Source organism: Propithecus coquereli, unplaced genomic scaffold (assembly GCF_000956105.1).
Source record: "Propithecus coquereli isolate 6110/MARCELLA unplaced genomic scaffold, Pcoq_1.0 Scaffold25, whole genome shotgun sequence".
Taxonomy (NCBI): Eukaryota; Metazoa; Chordata; class Mammalia; order Primates; family Indriidae; genus Propithecus; species Propithecus coquereli.
In genome coordinates this window covers 10,186,997-10,210,278 of record NW_012148063.1, presented here as the reverse complement: position 1 = coordinate 10,210,278, position 23,282 = coordinate 10,186,997, and the positions used below count along the sequence as shown (strand labels likewise).

Genomic DNA, 23,282 nt, shown 5'->3' with positions numbered 1-23,282 from the left:
AAGGAGACCTAAATAATTAGAGCAATATACCATGTTCATGGATAACAAGGTTCAATATCATAAAGAAGTCAATTCTCACCATTGATGTATACATATTAGTGCATTCCCAATGAAACTAAAACAATTTTTTCTGTAACTTGACAAACTTTATATGGAAATTTAAAGTTTATATCGAAATGAAAAGGACCAAGAATATCCAAGTAACTCTTGAAAAAGAAACAAGTTGAAGGACATACTCTTCCAGATAGCAACATACAATGAAAGGTGACAATAAGCAAGACATAATAGTATTGTTGTAGGAACAGAAAAATGGACAGTAGGACAGAATACTGAATCTAGAGACAAATCTAAACAATATGAGTACTTCGTCTATGATAAATGTTGTATTATGAAGAGTTCCTATTGTAATGAATATTGTAGAGTTTTTGTATGCAATTAAAGGCAAGTAGTTATCAGCTTAAAGTAGCCTGTTATAAGATATTTTATGTAAGCCTTACAGTGACCACAAAGCAAAACCTATAGTAGTTGTACAACATATTTTTAAAAAGGATTCAAAGCATACCACTGCAGAAAACCATCAAACCACACAGGGAGATAGTAAAAGAGAAAGAAACAAGGGACCTATAAAACAATTAGAAAACAAATTACAAAATGGCAATAGCAAGTTCTTATCTAATAATTACTTTGAAGGTAAATGGATTAAATTTTCCAATAAAAGGACACAGAGTGGCTGAATGGATAAAAAAACAAAAACAAAAACAAAAACAAAAAAACAAGATCCAACTATATGCTGCCTATAAGAACGTCATTTTAGTAGTAAGAACACACACAGACTAAAAGTAAAGGGATGAAAAAAGATACTCCATGAAAACCAAAACTGAAAGAGAGCAGGAGCAGCTATACTTATATCAGACAAAATAGACTAAATCAAAACTATAAAAAGAGACAAAGAAGGTCATTACATAATGATAAATTGCAAATATATATGTCCCCAATATCAGAGCATCTAAATACATAAAGAAATTATTATAGTATTACAGTTTATCTCTCCCTCCAGATTATTTAATACTTTCAATTCAAAATGGGCTAAAAACTTAAATATAAGACCCAAAAGTGTAAAACTACTAGAAGAAAACATATGGAAAAAGCTCCATAACATTGGTTTGGGCAATTTTTTTTTTTTTTTTTTGGATATAACCCTAAAAACCTAGGAAACAAAAGCAAAAAATAGACTAATGAGATGGCATCAAACTAAAAAGCTCCTGCACAGCAAAGGAGACATCAAAAAGTAAATAGACAACCTGGAGAATGGGATAAAGTGTTTGCAAACCATACATCTGATAAGGCATATGGGAATAAAAACAACTCAATAGCAAGAAAACAACCTGATTTAAAAATGGGCAAAGGGCCTGAACAGACATTTCTCAAAAGAAGACATACAAATGGCCAATAGGTATATGAAAAAATGCTCACCATCATTAATCATTAGGGAAATGCAAATTAAAACTACAGTGAGATGTAATTTCACACTTCTTAGAATGGCTTTTATCAAAAAGATGAAAGATTAACAAGTGCTAGAAAAGTTGAGAAGATACATTGTTGGTGGGAATGTAAATTAGTACAGCCATAATGGAAAATGCTATGGAGGTTCCTCAAAAAACTAAAAGTAGAACTACCATATGACCCAGGAATCCCACTTCTAGGTGTATGTTCACAGGAACTAAAACCATATGTTGAAGAGATATCTGTACTCACATGTTCACTGCAGCATTGCACAATAGCCAAGATGTGGAATCAACCTAAGTGTCTATCAATGGATGAATGGATAAAGAAAGTATGATATAGAAACACAATGGACTATTCAGCCTTGAAAAAGGAGAAAATTCTGTCATTTGCAATAATATGGGTGAATCTGGAGGACATTATGTTAAGTGAAATAAGCCTGGCACAGAGAAAAAAAATACTATATGATCTTACTTGCATGTGGAATCTAATAAAGTTAAATTCATAGATGTAGAGAATAGAATGATGGCTACTAGAGGCTGGGGGTGGGGAGGGTAAGGGTGGAGAGTTGTTAATCAAAAAGCAAAAAGTTTCAGGTAGACAGGAGTAATAGGTTCTGAGATCTACTGCACAGCAGGGTGACTATAGTCAATAATAATGTATTATATATTTCAAAATAATTAAGATAGTAAATTTCAAATGTATCACCATAAGAAATGATAGGTAAGCAACGTGAAGGATAAGTTAATTAGCTTGATTCAATCATGCCATATTGTGTACACATATCAAAACATTACATGGTACCCCATAAATGTATACAATTATGGTTAGTGAATAAACAATATCATCAATGATAAATTTTTTAAAAATAAAAACAAATAAATAAAGAGCCTAAAAAGAAAAAGAAGTATTTGGTAGAATGTAGAACCCAAGCTTAGGAGACTAGGATCCAAATATCCAGGATCCAAATCTCAACAATACATTAAACAAGTAATACATTATTTAGACTACATCATACTTATTATTATATATTGTAATATTTTTCTGCTAATGCAGACTTCTTTGCTCAGTGTCTGGTATTATTTATACAAACAGAACTAAAGAAAGTATAACATTTTTCTTATCCCTCACACTCTAGAGCTAAAGTGTGCTACCACATTCAGTTGGTTTTCAACCAGGGTTTAAAGCAGATATATGCAATGTTCTGTTAACCTTTTTCAGCAGTGTGGTCTCTTTTGTGAATCTTTGATTTCCAAAGACTTGTGGGGGCTTGGTAATATTTTATTAAACCGAGAAGTCACAGATAATTTTCTGCATTTGTTCTTGTTGCAATCAGGAAACCAATGGAAGCCTCCAGAAAACTCCAGAAAGTCGATGTTAATGGATATTTGTATATCAGAATATGTGCTGTTAGTCACCTCTCCTAATTGTCCTCATTCCTGCCTCTGCCAAGGGTCATTTTCTTCTTCCTTGCTTTGATTTCCCTATTTTGGGGGTCAATCTACATTCTCAGCTCTCATAAATGAAGGACAAACTTTTTAAAGACAGTTCGCGTTCATCTTTGCTTTCACATTGTAAAATGCATAATATTGCTTTTTCTGTGTGTGTAATATAGACCTTCACTTCTTCTAGGCTATCTTTAGTAACAGATGTTAAAAATTCTGTCTTCATCTGAATTTTTGGCATTTATTTTGTGCCTTCTTTGTCAGCAGTTGAAATGTTTCAGATGAATGGTTTCTAAATAACTAATATTTTATTACACTTCATGTTTTTTCCTAAGATGTGCCTTGTAAGTATGCATAAAATGGAAACAATTTCACTTTGTGTAAAATATATAATTCAACATGGAAATAGATTATGAATATAACGAAGGCATTTGATGTCAAATCAATCTAGAGGATTAATAATGACCATAAAGCAGTATTCTAGAGAGAAGCATTTTGGGGTGGAGTGTGAAAATTTTATCAATATCCTGTTCCAAATGATAGGCATTTAGGATGACAGACAATTATGATAGCAGTATTTTTTATACCATGTTTTTCTTCAACCAGCAATACACTCTTCCAGTTTCCACAGTAACCCAATCAATTTCTGATTACAAATGCAAGCAGAGCAATTTAGGCCCAGACTAGGGATAATGAAGAGTATATTTGCAGATTTAGTGAAAATTTGAAATTAGCCTTTATCACTCATCTGAGAGGCTTTATTTGATATTCACAATTAAGACTAAAAACTTAAAAGGAAAATTTCTAACCGAAGGTAAACCAGATCTTACAGAAAATTCTTATTCTTTTTTATCATGTCTTGAAAAGCTATAAAAGATTTCAGAATTGCTGCTAGATGAATAGTATTTAATCATAGCAGTTGAACTGTTAGACACCAATGTGTGAATAACTAATGGGGATATGAATAATCTCAATAAACTCTATTTGTTTGGATTAATGCATTTAGTTGCCAGATAACAACCTAAAATGCTTAGATATGAAATTTTTCTTCTTAGATGTTATGCTAATTTTAAAGCAATTCCTAAAACGTAAAAAAAAAAAAAAATCACTTCTAAAATTGCTTGAATCACATATATTAACCCAAAAAAAAGAATACTTATGGCTTGGAAACATCTTTTACTAGCTCAGAAACTGTAGGAAAAGGGCTCTTCCTTATTGAATTAAATGAATTTGTAAACCAAGGTAAAGGCCAATGAAGTCATTAGACAAACATGAAATAGTATCTTAGTGACTTGTAAGCATTAATATGCTTTCCTGAGCACATAACTCACTACCACTCTTGGCCAAAGCACGGAGGAGGAGATTAGAATCCTATAAAATTCCTAAAGGTATAGTTTATAGATATTTAGGCCAGTTACATGTTAATAGATTAGTGAAAAATACAAAACCACTATCTCTTGAGTCCTTAATATACATGATTTCCATATGATTTCCAAAGCGTGTGCTTTGTGTTTCACAGTAATATAGTATTTAATCTCCCCGAAAACTCTCTGAAGTTATAGCAGTATTCCCATTTACTGATGAAACATCTGAGGCTTTGCCACTTCAAAACCACTGTCAAACATTTGCAGGAACTATATGAAGATAATAATTTTGTGGCAAATCATAGCACTTAACATGTGAAGAGCATTATAGACACCCTGTTAAAGATTTCCCAAGAGTTTTATTCTATTAGCTGAAGATGGATAATCTAGTGACAAATGCCTAGTCTAGCTTTCCAAAACAAGATTTTATTATCTAGTAACCAGGTCAAATCAATTGATCATCAGGAATAATCTGTTGATTTTTCAAGCCTTAGGAATACATGGTCTAATTTATGATCCTAGAATAATTTTAATGAGTAAAATGACAGTGTGAATGTTTGAGAAATAATTTTTCCAAATGCTATAAAAATTTTTATTGGTTCATTATTCCAGTTTAATGTGCTATCATTCAAATTTTCTAAATTCACAGACAAAATTGCATATATGCATCTAGGTCACATGAAAGCTAGCTGTTGGCCCAAGGCTGAAATAAATTTATGGTTCCTTATAAAATGTGAAGGATTCCTAGGTATCTTTGAAAGAAAATAAATGAAGGCAGACATAAATTTAAGTCTGATGTGTGAGGAACAAATAAATCTCAACAAATGAAGCAAAATATTAAAGTACTAACTATCATAGTTTTTCACGAGAAACTCTAAACATCAGTGTACATTGGCTAACCTACAATGGAGCAAGTGAATGTAAATATAAATATATTTTAGTGGAAAAAATTATAAAGATTTGGTTTTCATAATCTAATAATATTTCAATAAGGCTCCTATAGAAGCCACATATTTAATACCATATATAAATCAATGGTGTTTCCATATTATGAGAGTGCTGCTATAAACAGTGATACAGTTTACACTTATTAAAATAAGAAATATGTTTTCTTTATTCTGTGGCCTAAGAGAATTATCTTTATGTATTAAGCAGGCTTATACATACTCTGTGAGAGCTTTTGAATGCCTCAGAGATGATAAAGATGAACTTGTCATTGTCATTAATAACTTCATGTGCCAACCGGGGGAAAGCTGACATCGTGGGGTTTTGATCCTCTCGACTTCTTGACAGTGGGTGCAGTTAGTCCACTTCTAGATATTTAACCAAGAGAGGGAAACACACATCCCTACAAAGACTTGTACACCAACATTCAGAGTATCTGTTTTTAACAACCATAAAATGGACACAACTCAAATGTCCATCAACAGTAAGTGGTTAAACAAAATGTATTATATCCTTATTTCAGCAATAAAAAGGAATAAAGGGCCAGGTGTGGTGGCTCATGCCTGTAATCTTAGCACTTTGAATGGGTGAGGAGGGAGGATCACTTGAGGCCAGGAGTTCGAGACCAGCCTGAGCAAGAGCGAGACCCAGTCTCTACAAAAAGTAGAAAAATTAGTCTGGTGTGGTGGTGTGCACCTGTAGTCCCAGCTACTCCAGAGGCTGAGGCAGGAGGATCGCTTAAACCCAGGAGTTTGAGGCTGCAGTGAGCTATGATGATGTCACTACACTCTAGCCCCAGGTGACAGAGTGAGATCCTGTCTCAAAAAAAGAAAAAAAAATGAATAAAGTATATGTTACATGAAGCAACATGGACACATCTCAAAATAATTATGCTGACTGGAAAAAAAATCCAGGAAAAAATAGAGTACATTCTGTGTAATTTGATTTATATAAAGCAAACTCATCTCTAGTGACAGAAAGCATATCGTTGGTTAACTCGAGTTTGGGGGGAAGGAGTGTGAGGGATTACAGAAAGGTACGAGAACACTTGGGGGTAATGGATATGTTCATTATTTTTATTGTTGTCATGGCTTGGCTTTATAGCTGTATATGTATGTCTAAACTTATCACATTCTATACTTTAATATATGTAGTTTATTGCTGATGTTTCAATGAAGATATTTTTAAAAATAAGAGTACAAGCATATTATTTACAGACTTGAAATAACGCAATTCAAATATTGAAAATAGGAAATAGTTAAAAGTGGTAGAACTGAAGAAATGTGGGCCTGGGGGAGGGGAGTAGGCAGAGGACAAGGACCAATAGGCTTGGTCCTGTCAACTCTGTGCACGAAACTCACTGATATTTTAAAATAGGATTGATATGATTGGCAATTTGAAAAGAGAGAGTTCAAATTTGACAATGGAAAAGAGATTATATACGTCTTCCACTATAGACGGAATATGTCTTCTGAGTTGGTTTTCCAATATTTTAATAAATTTCAGCAGATTCACTCCCACCCACTTTCCTTAATGACAAATGTAACTTATTTGAGGGTGACTGATCAGAGTTAGAGGTAAGATTTAAATTACAAAACCATAGAATAAAATTAACAGACTGAGTTAATTATTTCATAGAATAGTAAAACTTAAAATGTAATGGAAACTGTCAACATCAGCTTGACAGTCAGACATAATTTTTTAGCCCATTTAACATCAGCACTCCAGAATGTTCTGCCTTTCCAGAGGCTGTGATAATAGCCTGGGCATCTCCTAATAAGAGACTAAGAGTTTTAAAGATATTTTTGGATTACAATTGATTTTTACACTCTTTGAGCCTCCTGTCTCCTGTTACCAATCATTTTAGCTGGATCTTGGCTTATTTTGGGAACCTAGGTTTGGATTCAACTCAAACTGTTGCCTATGCTAAATCACTTTAAACCATTTCCCATGTCTCTCTCACCCTAAGTCCTACCCTAGCTCACTCCATTTGGTTGATCCTGCATTTGCCAGTATTAGCTCTAGATAAATCTGGTGTTTTTACTACAGAAGTCACTAGAGGCATTTCAATTATTAATATGTCCAATATACCCAATGTACTGTTGCTGATTCATGCTTTTGATAACCTCCCAAGGTTTCTGGCTTCTTTGCTTTTACTAAAGTACCATTTCCGTGATTTTATCAAGTGTCGATAAATTTCAAATCAATTAAATTAGTTTCTACTCATAAAAACAGAAGGCTTAATGTGATATAGCAAAGGGTCTTTTAACCTATAAACAAGTTCTTAGTCAATTAATCACCTATCTTTTTCCTATAAGTGATGAATATGAAAGAAATGTGTAACGAGATGGACATTCACAGTTGAATTACTTTCACAAAATAAGTTAGGATTAAAAAATCAAAATGCTCATTACCGAGCATCTCCTGCGTCTACAATACTGTGCAAAGCATTGAGGGGAGGAGGGACAAAAACATTGGCCATTTACAGTTCACTCTTTATATGTAAAAGCTACATTTGATGAACTTCTCCTAAAATGTTTTCATATTTACTCCTAATAATAACAGAAGGTAATTTTGTGTATTAAACCACTGTGAATGTATGTATAATCTAGTGAAATCATCAGCAAATATATTATTTACTCAAGAAACTTCAATGGGAAATAAAGCATAAACAGAGGCATCCATCATTATTGTTTAAAATTTCTAACATTTATCTTATACAACTGTTACTGTTTTGTCTATAATCACTAAGACATAAAATTCTAAACTGTATTTAAATAAAATATAGTTTTAAAATCAAAGAATTTTTGTGTTCATGTGAAAACATTTCACAATGTGTCATTTTACTCAATTTTGAAATAAAGTTACAGTTTTACCATGCAAAATAACTTTTTCTTTTTAGTACAAATTGCAGGTACAGACGATTTGGTAAAGGATTTACTGTTTGTCTCAGGGACTATTTATTCACAGCTACTTTAATTTAGAATAGACAATCTGTGAAATATATTTCTCTGTAGATTTTCTGCTAAACAAAAACCACCAAAGGAAGGTAGTTAGCCACAATCTATCTCATATTTATTATTTGATTTGGCACTTATTACATAATTACATTTTTTCTAGTATTACTTTCTCTAATCTATGTTACATCAATGACTAACTTGAATTGGTTTAGGAGGATAATTCTAAAATATAAATTATTTTTTATATAACATAATTATTCTTTATAATATAATTGATCCATGTATTTTTTCCAAAATGATAGTAACTTTGGTAAGAAGAAAATTCATGAATAATGGTATCTTAAATTTTTGTTTAGGCTATGATCCTTCCATATAAATAAAAAACTTAAAAATCAATCTCTCCCTGAACATAATACTTCTGCACTTCCACAGACTAACTGATTTACCTCACAAAGGCTTGAAAGTTTCAATTCTCATACCCCAAAAATGTAAGTGTCTCTTGTCCTGTTTTCTAGGTCTTAAAAAAATCAACAGTCACCCTAGTTATTAAGCCTTGATATGCTTTTCACCAATACATGATCACTGTCTGGTCAAGTATGTATCATCGCAACTCCCACAATGTAGCAGATGGATTTTTAAGTCAATTCTTACTAAGGAAGCAGAAGCAAAATGGATAGATCTCCCTGAATCCGCTTTTGAAAAACTTTCATTTTAAGGGCATTAAATATGAAAGATACACATTCAATATATAAATACATCTTTTCCAGAAAATAAAATACAAAAATAATATAGACAAATTCTAGAATTCTAGTCCCCTTAAGTAAGTATAAGTAAAGATTGCTAACTATTGTCAAGTTAATTGAAGAACTCCCCAAACAGAAATTTGATAAGTTCTGTGGTGTGGTTAAAGAGAAACAAAAGAATACATTTGATTCAGTTTTCTTCATTGTTTTCTGGTTCTTGCTTGTAACTTGTTTTCTTTCACATTTTCTACTTACTGATCAAAATCACAAGAGCCATAAACACTAGATTATATAAATTGATTTTTAGTAATAAGTTGTTTTAAAAATCCACAATTTAGATAACTGTAGAAAAATTGCTTTCTTACAGATTATTAAACAGAAATATAGAAAAAAATAGGAGGGAATACCAAAACTTATATGCCTATTTCAAATATGCCTAGGACTGACCAAATCCTTACTATATATATGACTTAAAATATTAAATAGTAACACTATTTTTGTATAGATGTTCTCTGATATCTTTTGCACTAAAACAAACTATCTGCATTTAACAATCCAGAATAACTCAAGACAAAAAAGAAAATGTCTTTTTTTCAAGTTTCCATAGAACGTTTCTGGGAAAAGATCCTATTCCAGACCAAAATTTTAATCAATTCCAAGCAGCTTAAACTGTAGAAACCAAATTACATAACTATCAAGCAACTAATTTTAACAATCATAATCAAACACAATCATTAGTCTCTAACCAATAGGAAAAATAATTTCTCATAAATAGCAATCATATAAAAGTGGGAAGCAAAAGTACAGTTGCATACCTTTAATAATAACAAGAATAATAACTTTTACTAAAAACAAGTTATTAAAAAGAGATATTAATTAAATAATTCAAGTAAAAGCAGTAAAAAATTTTAATAATGAAAAGAGAAAGAAAATAATGTGACAGTAGAAATAAAAAAGTCTGTTATCAAGACCAGAAGAATTGGTATATCAATTCAGGAGATATTATATAAAGAGAAACAAAGTGAGTAAAACAAAGTATAAGTAAATCTAATCAAAAAACAAATTAATAAATTAGCAATGGGAATACATTGGTCAATACTAAACTGTAAAGTTTATTAATGATATATGTATGATATGATTCCAATTTTACAAAGAAAAAAGCTTATAGAGACATGGAATAATTCAACAGTGATTAGTGAATGGGATTTGACGTTTCTTTTTCCCCTTTTATGTATGTTCTTAAGACTCTACATAAGAATCACTCTTTTACGATGAAAATAATTCTTTAAAAAAACCCACAATATTAAAAGGAAAACATGACTTCAAACAACAATAGCAAGGAAACAAATTTAAAAATGGGAAAAGGACCCAAACAGACATTTCTCAAAAGAAGACATACAAATGCCTAATAGGTATGTGAATAAATGCTCAATATCACGAATCATCAGGGAAGTGCCAATTAAAACCACAATAAGATACCACCTCAGTCCTGTTAAAATGGCTACTATCAAAAAGACAAAAGATAACAAGTGTTGGTGAGGCTGTAGACAAAAGAGAACCCTTCTATATTGTTGCTAGGAATGTATAATGGTACAGCTGCTATGCAGACAGTATAGGGGTTCCTCAAAAAATTAAAAATAAAACCACTATATGATCCAGCAATTCCACTTGTTTTGGGAAACAAAATCAGCATGTCAAAGAGAAATCTTCACTCCCATGTTCACTGTAGCATTATTCACAATAGCTAAGATATGGAATGAACCTAAGTGTCCATCAGTGGATGAATGGATAAAGAAAGTGTGGTATAGATACACAATGAAATACAATTCAGCCTTTAAAAAGAAGGAAATCCTGTCATTTATGACAACATGGATGAAACTGGAGGACATTATGCTAAGTGAAAAATAAGTCAGGCACAGAAAGACAAATACCACATGATCTCACTCATATGTGGAATCTCAAAAAGTCAAACTCAAAGAAACAGAATAGAATGGTGGGTAACAGGGGCTAAGAAGTGGGGGAATTGGGGTGATGGTCAAAGAATACAAAATTTTAGTTAAATAGGTGAAATAAGTTCAAGAAATCTATTGTACAACATGGTGACTATAGTTATTAATAATAACAATGTATTCTTGAAAATCACTAACAGTAGATTTGTGTTCTCACCACAAATTATGAGTATGTAAAAAAATTAAAATCCAATAAATTATTTTTTGAAGAATGCAAATGTAGTACACATATTTAGTTTTCTTCCCACAGGAAAATTTTTGTTTTGTTTTCATTTATAGAAACACTGTTTTGTTCTGGCAGCTAAGAACCCCAGGAAATAGGCCTCTCCTCCAGTTCCGACAGATGAGCCAAACATAGCAATGCCATCTCCCCACCTGATACGGACTGAATGTGTTCCCCAAAATTCATATGTTGAAGTCCTAACCTGTAATGTGATGATATTTGGAGATGGAGTTTTGGGAAGGTAATTAGGGTAAAAATAGGTCTTGCAGGTGGGGCACTCAGGATGAAATTAGTAGTTTTATAATTAAAAGGAAAAGTGAGAGAGAATCTCTTTTCACAAGCACACATGGAGAAAGGTCATGTGACGATAAAGCTGGAAGTCTGGCTGTCTACAAGCCAGGAAGAGAGCCCTCACCAAGAACCAAATTGGTGGCACCTTGATCTTGAACTTCCCAGCCTCCAGAACTGTGAGAAATAAGTATCTGTTGCTTAAGCCACTCAGGCTATGGTACTCGGTTATGACACCGCCTTAGCAATAATACCTGGTCTTGGGTGATAAGATATAAGGGGCTTATGGTGGATTACAAGGAAGGATTTTTCTGTCTGATAATAAGACACCATTATTTAATTTTTTAAGATAAATACATCATGATTAAATAATGTCTAAGAATGCAAGAAAATTTAGCATTAGAATATATCTACTCATATAATTAGCATTACATAACATTAGCAAATTGAAGAAAAAAACCTTATGATCATCTCAACAGATGCAGAAAGCATCTTTGATAAAATTTAATACCAATTAAAATAAAATGCCTTAGCAAACTAAGAATAGAAAAGATTGCTATTGTCCCCCAAATTACCCTGCACATTTGATGTAACGCTAATCAAAATCCCTAAAGGAATCTTCATGAAACTTGACAGCATATCCTAAAATTCCTATAGATGGTAAGAGACCCAGAATGTCAAAAAGGATGTAAATAAATTGGGGGACCCATCTTACCAAATATAAAATTTGTAAAGCTACAACAACTAAGACAGTAGGCCAGGCACAGTACAGGCTCGTGCCTATAACCTAGCATTCTGGGAGGCTGAGGTGGGAGGATTGCTTGAGGTCAGGAGTTCAAGACCAGCCTGAGCAAGACTGAGACCCCGTCTCCACTAAAAATAGAAAAAATTAGTCAGGCATGGTGGCGCATGCCTGTAGTCTCAGCTACTCGGGAGGCTGAGGCAGGAGGATCGCTTGAGCCCAGGAGTTTGAGGTTGTTGTGAGCTAGGCTGACACCACGGCACTCTACTCAAGGCAACAGAGTGAGACTCTGTCTCAAAACAAAACAAAAAAAACAAAACAAAACCAAAAAAAACCAATTAAGACAGTATGATACTGTCTCAGAGATAGACAAACAGACTAATGGGACATAATAGAGAATCCTTAGTTACTATTCATAAATGGTGGCTGTTCATATGGAAAAGACCAAATTAAAGCTTTACCTCCTATCTTAAAAATAGATTAGCAGTTGAATAATTAATGATGCACAAGTAGACATTATAAGAATAAAATACATAGAAGAAAGCATAGGATATTAGGACCAAAAAAAAAAAAATTGAAATTAGGCAAATCCCCCCAAAAACAAACCATCAAGGCAGAATATGATAAATATAAATATCTGAAGTAAAATTTTAAATTTCTGTACATCAAAAAATGCCAAAAAAAGTGTAAAAACATGTCACACACTGCAAGAAAAATGTGTGGCCCATATGCAGAACATATCCATATCCAGAGTATGTAAGCACACATATCCATCAATAAGGAAAGGACAGACAACCCAGCAGGAAAAAGTGGGCAAAGGCTATGAATAGGTATACTATAGCAGAAGAAACTTACATGATTAGAAACATATAAAAAGAAAAAAATATCACTAGTAATCAAAGAAATGCAAAATTAAAACAAGATAAAATTTCAGATCCTTTGGATTGGCACAGTTTTTAATTTGATACCACTGAATTATGATTTGGGAAACAAAAACTTAAAAACAAGAATTCTTATTAAATATTGGTAATAATATAAATATGTATATATTTTACTTTGGAGAGAAATTCGACAAGCTCTATTAGAGTTAAAGCTACACCTCTTTATTCAGCAATTCTAAATCTGGTGAACTCTGGCCTGTGTGCACAAGGAACCCTATACAAGTGTGTTGTGAACCGCAATGCAGTAACCTAACAGACCTTCAGAAAGAGCATGAATAAACAAACTGGTTTACTCATAACAATGGAATACAATATAGCAGGTAAACAAATTTCCTACAAGTATTCCTGCTATAGCAGGAAGTACATTCCTGCAGAATTATCATTCTGCAAAATGGTATTACAGAAATAACAAAGTGTATGGGGAAAATTATGGGGAAAATAAGAAGCCCTAAAAATCTACGCAACTTTGTAACAAATGCACTTAATAATCATGCTAATAAAAATTAACTAGCATAGTTAAAATATTAAATTCCTGACCTTTAGAAATGAAATACTGGCATAAATACTATATAGTGTTATACCTGTTTTAAAAAAGATGGAAGGAGGTGCGGCAAAGATAAATGAAGATGGGGTTTGCCTCACCTTAGGCATTTCAAAGAGAAAGGGGACAAACAGAATGAAGAAGAATCCATGGTGAACCGGCATCATCTCTATTATTCTCTAACAGAAAATTACACATAAACCTCCTACTTATACTGACAGCATCCCCCTATTTATGAACTGAATTGACCTAAAGGCATTACAGAAACATGAACTGCAACCAAAAGGTCAGATGAAAAATCAATCAATCAACCTGAAGAAGGGTTCCTAAATTTCAATTATTTCTGTATCTATCTATCTATCTGATGTATGAATGCATATATATTCACTATACATATCTGGGAATAATATATACAGACTTCAGGATCCTGGGTACCTCTGGAAATGGAGGACTAGAGTAGGAATGAAGCTGTAGCTCTGGGTAAGGTTTAATATAATTTTTTTGCCTATAAAAATATGAAGTTATAAAAATATTATTTATTATCTAGATGGTGAACAGATGTCTATTCTACTATCTTCTATATTATTTGTGCATTTAAATTTTTCAAAATGTGAAAGATCATGATTAAAATATATGAGATTGAATAGAAATATTTGATTAAAAAGAGGGTTAATGAGGTAGCAGGATATAAAGTAAATATTAATTAGGAAAATATATACCTATAAACATAGAGTAATAAACTATGTTACTGTAAGTGAAGACACTGTTATAAGATAATAATTATTTGCAAGTGATTTATATGATCATTTCGATCTCAAAGGGATGTGCAGCTTGACATCTTACTAGAAGATCTTCTGGAAGATTAAACTGGTAAAATGTCAAAATTTAAAATGAACATTCTGGGTATGAATTATCAAGGAAAATTTTAGCCTCATTCATTTCTAAAACATATTATCAAGTTATGATAATTAAAACTATGTGACATTGGTTAAAAATTCCTCTTGAATAGCTCTGATTATTATGTAGAATTAGGATACAAAAATAATACACAAAGTGGGAAATAGAACATTATTTAATGAATGTCTTCGAAAAATTGAATACTTATCTGGAAATTACATACCCAAATGTTCTCAACCCCTAGTTAAAGATTAATTACTTCAACTCCAGAAAAACTAGAACAATTAAATGGGAATCATTCAGGGGGAGCCCATGAAGCAGTATTTTTAAGCTTCCTAAGTGATTCCAATTTGCAACCTGAGAACCACAGCCTTAAATGTTTCCAACCCATTCCTAATATGTATCATGAATAGGTTTCAGAGCTGCTGCGACTCTGACCCTCAACACTGGGCAAGTGGGAAGGGGAACATCAGGCAGGGCCTGGTTGTCAGAACCCCCAAGCCTAGGGCCTCAGGCCACAGGAGGGGGCACACTAGGCACATTCAAGTACTGCAGGGGGCAGCACAAATCAAACTTTTACTGGAGTCTTCAGATTCCTGAGATCTCTGACCCAGTAATTCTACCTCAGTAATTATATTTCAAGGAAATACTTTAAAATACAGAAAACACTTTTTTTATATAAAGATATGAATTTCAACATTACTGAAATAACATAATAGCCAAAAACTGATAACAACCTGGGTGAAAGACTAAGTAAATTATGGTATATTCAGAAGACAGAATTTTATGAAACCTTGTAAATGTTTATGCACTTGCAATAACATGTAAAATATTAGTATATTAGAAGGAATGCACAAAATGTCATATAAAATATTACACACAATGCAAACTATACACACACATATATTCTTCATAAAGTAGGTATATACACTCTATATTCTATAAAGCATGCAATTTACATAATTTTAAACATGTATATAATGAACAGAATTTACAACATAATTATTTTTGGCAAATAAAACAGAAAATAAGGATTGAAAACCAAATTACGAGGAAGCCTGGTCTCTCTCATCTCAGCCTTTGCACACGCCCCTAGGTGCTCCTCATGTGTGATACTTCACCAAACACAATTCCCATTGGGAAGCCTTCCCAGACCAAGATCTTTTCAGGTCATCCAGCTCTGTGCTCTCACACATCACATGTTTCCTCTCTGCCAGCTTATAAAAACAGCAGCTATCTTGCTCCATCATAAAATATACTGAGAACCAGAGCTAAAAACATATACAATCTACACACTCCTGTGGGTGCTGTGAGTTTTATTTCTAGATCAAATTGGACTACCAAAAGCCTAGATATATGCACTTCATTAATTTAATTTCATGCAAAATCCAGTTCACCAAGATACATTTTAATATTATGTACTTGGCCCTCACTGGAATCTTTTATGAATATTTGCTACTGTATTTCTTTTAAGAAATAAAAATGTAGATATGGTATGTTGCATGTATTTAGAATGCTACATGATCAATTTCTCTGAGAATTCAGTGTAGAGAAAGCTTGAATTCCCTAGAGGGATTGATAGGCTGCTTCTTTTGTGATAATGAGAAGTGTATAATGTTCCCCTTTCAGCAACAGATGCCAAGAAGCTCAGAATTAAATTTGAACATCAATCGATAAATATACTGACCCTTATGAATGGCAAAATTGATTCTCCTTTTCTTTAGCACAGGCTTTCTACTTTAATTATATTTTATTTCATTGTTTCACTATTGTTCTATTTTGTTTCTTATCACTTTCATTTATTTTCAAAGTCATGTATCTTAATGTATATGTATTTCATTGTGAGTTGAAATTTGTTGAGAAAGACATTATAAAGAAATACATAAATATGTTTGAGATAAACATTTTTGTTCACAAAGTATATACTTTTAAAAGACAGGGACGAAAGTCACTATGACAACGGAAAAGAAACTCACAGAGTGGGAAACTATACTTGCAATACAAGTATTTCACAAATGCCTCATATCATTTAGAATAGAAATGAAAGAAAAGTACCACAAATTAATAAGCCAAATCAAGCCAAGAGAAAAACAGGCAAAATCTTAAAGAGATACTTCTCTAAAGAGCATATCCAATGGTCAGCAAATACATAAAAAAGTTTTTAGCTTCATTAGTCACACTAAAAATCAATATTAAATCCACAAGGAGATAACATTATATACCTACTAGAATACTTAAAATGTAAAATAAAGAAAATATCAATTATTGGTGAGACTGTAGAGCAAATAGCACTCTAGTATAGAGCTGGCAAGAGTTTAAATTTGAAAAATCAATTGGAAAAACAGCTTCAATGTAGTTACTAAAGCCAAACATATGCATAACTTAGGGTCCAGCAATTCTACTTCAGGTATATATCCTCGAACATTCATAGCTATATTCTTTAAAAAAATTTGAATAGAATATTCCTACTACCACTATTTGTAACACTCCTAAATTGGAAGTCACAACATCCATCAAGAAAGGAATGGATAAATAAATTATGGTATATTCACACACGAAAATACCATACAGGAATAAACATGAAGAATTTATTTACAACTATAATTGTATGCAACAATGTGGGTGATTCTCACAAACAATTTTGATGAAAGAAACCAGACACAAAACAATTACAAACTTTATGACTTCATGCATGTAAGTACAAAAACAGGCAAAAATAATCAGTTGAATAAAGTAAGAATAAGCTTAGCTTCAGGGTGTGTTTGGGTAGTGACTAGAAAGGAAGTGATAGGGGTTTTGCACTGCCGATAATTCTTGATTTGGGTGCTGGTCGCACCAATGTGTTTGGTTTAACACCCACCAAGTGATTCACTTACAATATGTGCATTTTCTGTATGTATATTATGCATCAACCAAAGTGTTAAAAAATTATCGAAAGAGCTATTGTAAGAAAAATCTAGAAATATAGGTTCCATTCCTTGTTCTGTCATTTAATGTGTCTCTAAACTACAACAAAAATTAAATTGTTTGAGATTTATATGTTAAGTGGAAGAAAATAGTCTGCCCTGCCTTTTCATAGGATTGGTTGGAAAAGCAAAATGGAATAGAGATGACTAGCCCTATTATATATTAAAGCATTAATATATGATATTAATTATTAACAAAGCTACTTTAACTAATATACATATAGCACTGATATATCATTTAAATTAAATAGGAAGTCCTAAGTTTAATATGAAGATATTTGGTATGATTTAGTTTAACCATACAAAGGGTCATGTAACAACTTTCTGGCCATTTGGGAATAAAAATCAGAATTTCTACCTTACTTTCTAAACCAAAATGATTTAAGATGAAGCAAACTTTTAAAATAGAACATTGAAATTAGAAGAGAACTACAGAAAAAAAAGACTAAATTTTTTCCCATAATCTTACACAGGAGAAAGCTTTTCTAAGCCAAACTACTTTAACTTTTTGTTATGAATATGTATAACTTTTATAATAAGCTAATAAAAATATTGCATAAAACATTTGTAAATTATTCTCATTCCTAGATTTAATATTTATATAACATCATTAGCATTCTCTTTGAAGCTGATAATTCAAAGATGATTGTTTAATTATAGTATAAAATATAGTCATTCATTAATTCATGGGACCAATAAAAGAAAAATAGCAGATACTATGTGTCAGGAATTTTTCCTGAGGTGGGGGATGCAGCAGTGAGTGAAATAACAAAATGGCTTGCCCTTCAACAGTATGCTCTCTCGTGGAATACAACACAGGATAAGCTAAATTAATATTAGATGGAAAAATATAAAACAGGGAAGGGAGATGTGAGTGCTGGAACAGGGATGGAGGGGATTATTAAGAGGTTGAAATTTTAAATACAGCAGTCAGGAAAGGCCTCATTAAATAGCTAATTTTTTAACAAAAATTTGAAGTATCAAGAGATGGTGATACGTAGGGGAAAATGCATTTCAGGCAGAGGAAATGGGAATAGCGAAGACACTGAGGCAGCCGTGCAGCTGGTGTATTCAAAGAACAGCAAGGAAGCCAGTGTGGATGGCACTGAATGAGCGAGGGAGACAGTACTGATATTTATGCTTAGAGAAGCAAGAGCAGCCAGGTCACATTGGGCCTTACTGGCTTGCAAGAACTTACAAGAACGTTAGCTTTCACTCTAAGTGAGATGGGGAACCTCCTGAGGGTTTGAGGTGACATGGGCTCCTAAATTGGGGAGGGTAGTTAAAACAATTCAAACTAGAGACCAATAACAATTATAGCAACAAGAAAGAGGGAGAACATAAGAAGGAAGGGTACAATTGCTTTCCTTGTTCATCAAATATTTATTGAGAACACTATTAGGTTCTGGTTAGGATTAAAAAATGACTTAGATGCAGATTCTGCCTTCACCAGGAATTAATGTAAGGAGATAAAACATGAGCAGAAATAACCATAATATAAACTAGAAAACAATGAATAAAGTATAACTTTCTGTCTTGATTGACAGGGAGGAAGAATTAGGGAAGGCTTCTTTAAAGCAGTTGGCATTTTGGTGGCCACCAAAATATAAGCTTCTTGACAACAAATGTTCTGTCTTGTTGACTGCTAAGTTCCCAGCATTTAAACTGGGCTTGGCACATCGTCAGTGATCACTAGATAGTTGTTACCTAATGATAGAATGAATTTGTAGATATGTAGCAAGAAGGGCATTCAAGTAAAGGGAACAAAATAAGTAAAATCACAAAAATAAAGAATTACGGTTTGTTTCCCAGGTTCATATTGGCTGAAGCAAATGAGAATAGTGGGAGATGAAATTAAAAACGTAGAACAGGGTTAGATCACAGAAGACCTTACTAGACCTGTGGAAGTATCATAACTCAACTTCTCTATCATCATAACCTTGGATCCATATCCTAATTTGCTTTATGATAAAGTAGATTAGCACAGAAAACATCTACTCTACGCCAAAATGAAGATAATACAATACTGGGTTACTAGTTTCTGTTCACGAGCTCTATCATACGCCAAACAAGGCATAAATAAAAAATGAACATTGAAGTTTTCAAATTCTGTATCTCCTATTACTCTTTATAGGCAATCATTATAAAAATATGAATTTGAATATTATTATTATATTGTAGGGCTTTTGTGATTGCTTATTTTCATATAGAATGCAACAAAAATTTCATGGAAATAAAGGAACTACTTACTATTGAAGAACATTTGACATTAAGATTTAAAAAATTTGCCATTTACATTTATCATTATTTTATAAATCATTTTGCATGCTCATATACAGATTATGACTGTTTAAATAAGAATGTCTGCTTGCACAGCCAATCTGATCAAATCTGCTAATGATCGAGTCTGTGTATTTACATCATTATAGCACTTGAAGAAACATCAAGAGTTTCTATATAACTCTTTAGGATATAGTTCTTAATTTCTTGTGTAGAAGAGAATTAGAATGGTGACTTGTCTAATTAGCTAGGATTTGAAAGAGGAACTGAAGTTCCCTAACACTGGGAAAATGGTTGGAGAGGGTGGCTTTCGGAACATAGAGTTACAATTAAGAAAGCTAAAAATTGACGTACATATATCCAGAATAGAATACATCTTCAGAAAGGGATGGGGATATTTTACTTTACAGTACTGAAAAGTCTATACTGCTGAAGACAAAAATGGTGAAATGTAAATATTGTATATAAAATTTTTTATTTCCAGTACCACTGATGTTAATTTTGTATAAACAGTATTGCCTTTCTTTTATCAAGATTTTATCATTGTTGTTGCTGTTTTTCCTTGGAGTACTAAGGATAGGGACTTCGTTTTGCTGATCCCAAAATGCCAAATCCCTAAAACCGTGCTTAGTGTTTACATTTAAGAATTATGATTTCCACTAAACGAAGTAAAAAAAAAAATGACCCATCCAGTTTTGAGGATCCCAATGGAGAGAGAGGTATTGCCACTAAGAGATTTTCCTTTAAAATATGAAAAGAGAAGATTATTTATCTAGAATAAGTTGTTTGTATAGAGCCCACTTCATAATCAATGGTTTTGTTTTTGAGTCTTGTAGGCGTATTTATTACATTTGGCAATACTGAAAGACCTGATTTTGCAGAACTATGACTTTAGGTATAAAGCCATGTTAAAAAATTAACATGATATAAGAATGTACGAAAATTGGTTTAGGAAAAAAAGAAAAAAAATTGATCCTATAAAAACATTTGTTATGTTAAAATATAACATTGAAAAAAATCACCAAAATTATAAATATTGTATAGAAGAAAAACTAAATGATTAACTTGAATGGTTATGGCATTCTGTATTGCTGATAAATGACTCATCGTGGGAGTCATCTTGACTCCCACGAGAACCTACTTATGTGAAATTCCATGAAAAAGAACTGCAGTTACAACAAGCAGGGATTTTAGTCTATTTCCAAGAATCTTAACTACCATAAATCATTTGACACACATTCCAATAGGGAGGATAGAATTTTGTGTAGCAACATGGGAATCCGACCTAGAGGTCTACAGGTAATCTGTTTCATTTTATATTTTAAGGATGTGATTTAGGAATAAGGTACTAGGTTAGCAACACATAAGTAAAAGAAATAACGTGGCATTGGAAACCATCACTATGCATTTAACATAATGAATTGTCATGCAATAAGTCAAATCCTCCCATGGTATAAATTATACAGATTTGAAAGCTGCATTTATTATTTAATGTCTCATTCCCAGACAGGTGCTTACTCAGTAGCAGAATCTGGTTTAGCATACCAAATTTAAAGCTATTTAACAAATAGGAAGGTTTTAAAAAAATCATGCATGTAGCTAAAACATTTGTGTGCATTTTAAATCCTTTTTTTCCTAATGGTATTTACTACCACAAATAGCAGAAAGGAAACATGAAGTGTATTAATAGGCATAGATATTTGAACTAAAGCTTGGATTGTTAAAAACGTATTTAGAAGGCCTAACCAGAAATAGTCTCCATATTAAGTTGTCTTTCAGTACTCTAACAAGTCGGTATCATTTTGTAGAAGAATTAGTGTTGTTAGAGTACATGCTAGGATATTCTAAAATTTTCTGGGTGGAAGAGGTGAAATTTCTTACTGCAGATTATTTAATGAGTTGATGTTCCCAGCTGTATATCACCTGACGTTAAATTTTGCAAGAGTTCATGATTTCCAAGAATTCGCCTTCTACGGGCCCCTTTGCTGAGTGTGGCTAGTTTAGGAATTAATAAGTAAAGGAGCTCTTTTTCTTCGTGTAAAATAGCTTAAGAGTAATTTTGGGTGGTCCAGAGACCATGAGTTATTAGGAAGGTGCTTATACATGGGCACAGTACATCACTTGCCCAAGATTCTAACAACTTAGCCTGACCTCCACACACTGTTGGGCACCGTTTGCTACTGACCGAGTAATTGCCATTTATGGCAAAGACCACCCAGGACATGGGCTCAGAATCCATCCTAAGGCTGGCCAACCTCTATAGCATCGTGTTCCCTGATTCGGAGCGCGTGTATTCAATTCAGGAAGATCACTTACGACTGAGTTTTTCATCATGGCTTTGACTGTGAAGCCCTCAGAAACCAGGGAGTGAGGCTGGTGCACCGCGAGCGGCTGTTGTGCCAGCAGCTTGGTCCTCTTCGGCATCTTGTCTGGGCATTTGTTTAAGCTCAGGGTCTCTTTTTCTGCCACCATCTTCCTAGAAAATGTCTTGTTCTCATAAAAAGTGTAGTAAAAGAATCAGTGGGTTTTACGGATGTGAACAGGAAGTCGGAAAAAAATGTAAAAAGGGGCGTTAATGGTAGAAATTCAACCCCTCGTAGTGCCCAGGTTGATCCAGATGTTTGGCAGCTCCTAGGTGAACGGAGTTTAGGGGTGGGGAAGGGCAGGAAGAGGGCAGGACCGAGGATAGAGCTGCAACAAGCTTCGAAAGGTAAGCCTCCCGGTTGCTAAGCGACTCGTCAACTTTGCGGGCCAGCAGCCCGGCCTCCCCAGTGACGTACGTTTCCTGGGCCCTGAGCCGGAAAGGGCGATGTGAGGAGAAGCTACGCGTTAAAACTACGACTCCCAGCAAGCCCTGGGCCACGCACAGCCTGCGCGTGCGCATTCCCAGCACGAGGAGCGGGGGAGGGGAGGATTGGTGGATTTAACCCCCGAGCGCCGCCGGTGTGTGCCGGTGCGCTTGGGTCGTTTCCTGCCCAACAGCCTCCACCTGCCCAGTGACCATGATAGGTACGTGGGTGCCTGCCAGGTACAGCCTCTCTGCGCCGCTCCGCGCCTGGGTGTGGCGCAACGCCGTTCCTCGGCCGACCGGGACCCCCGGTTGCTGGCCGGTGCCAACCGTCAGTGACAGGGCGAAAGTGTCGGCGCCGTCCTCAGCCCGTGCCGCCGGGCTCCCCCACTCGGTGGGCACAGGCCCAGCGCTGCCTGGTCGGTTGTGGGTCCAGGAGGAAAAGTGTGTGTGTTTTAAGCCCCCGCCCGTGGTTTAACAGTGTTCCCCCTGAAAACAAGCGCCCGGGACGCTGGTGTGCGCCGCTGCGCCCCCCGAGGGCCAGGCTGGGTCCCGCAACTCCCGAAGCCTCGCACCGGGTCCAGCCGGACCTGTGTGGGGTCCGTCTCAGGTCTCGCCCAGACTTCCTCCCCTCCTCTTCCTTAAGG

General features: G+C 34.0%; 1 protein-coding gene across 2 annotated transcripts in view; it reads right to left on the bottom strand.

Annotated features, from left to right (window-relative positions):
- PACRG (PARK2 co-regulated) overlaps positions 1–22,583 on the bottom strand; it is a 538,852-nt gene extending 516,269 nt beyond the window's left edge. Inside the window, exon 1 of one of the 2 annotated variants that reach the window (XM_012646805.1) lies at positions 22,164–22,583. In XM_012646805.1, the coding sequence (XP_012502259.1) occupies positions 22,164–22,319 (156 nt within the window). In that variant the 5' untranslated portion in view covers positions 22,320–22,583. The remainder of the gene's footprint in view (positions 1–22,163) is intronic. The other variant, XM_012646804.1, reaches the window with a different exon arrangement.
- Positions 22,584–23,282: the final 699 nt, after the last annotated feature.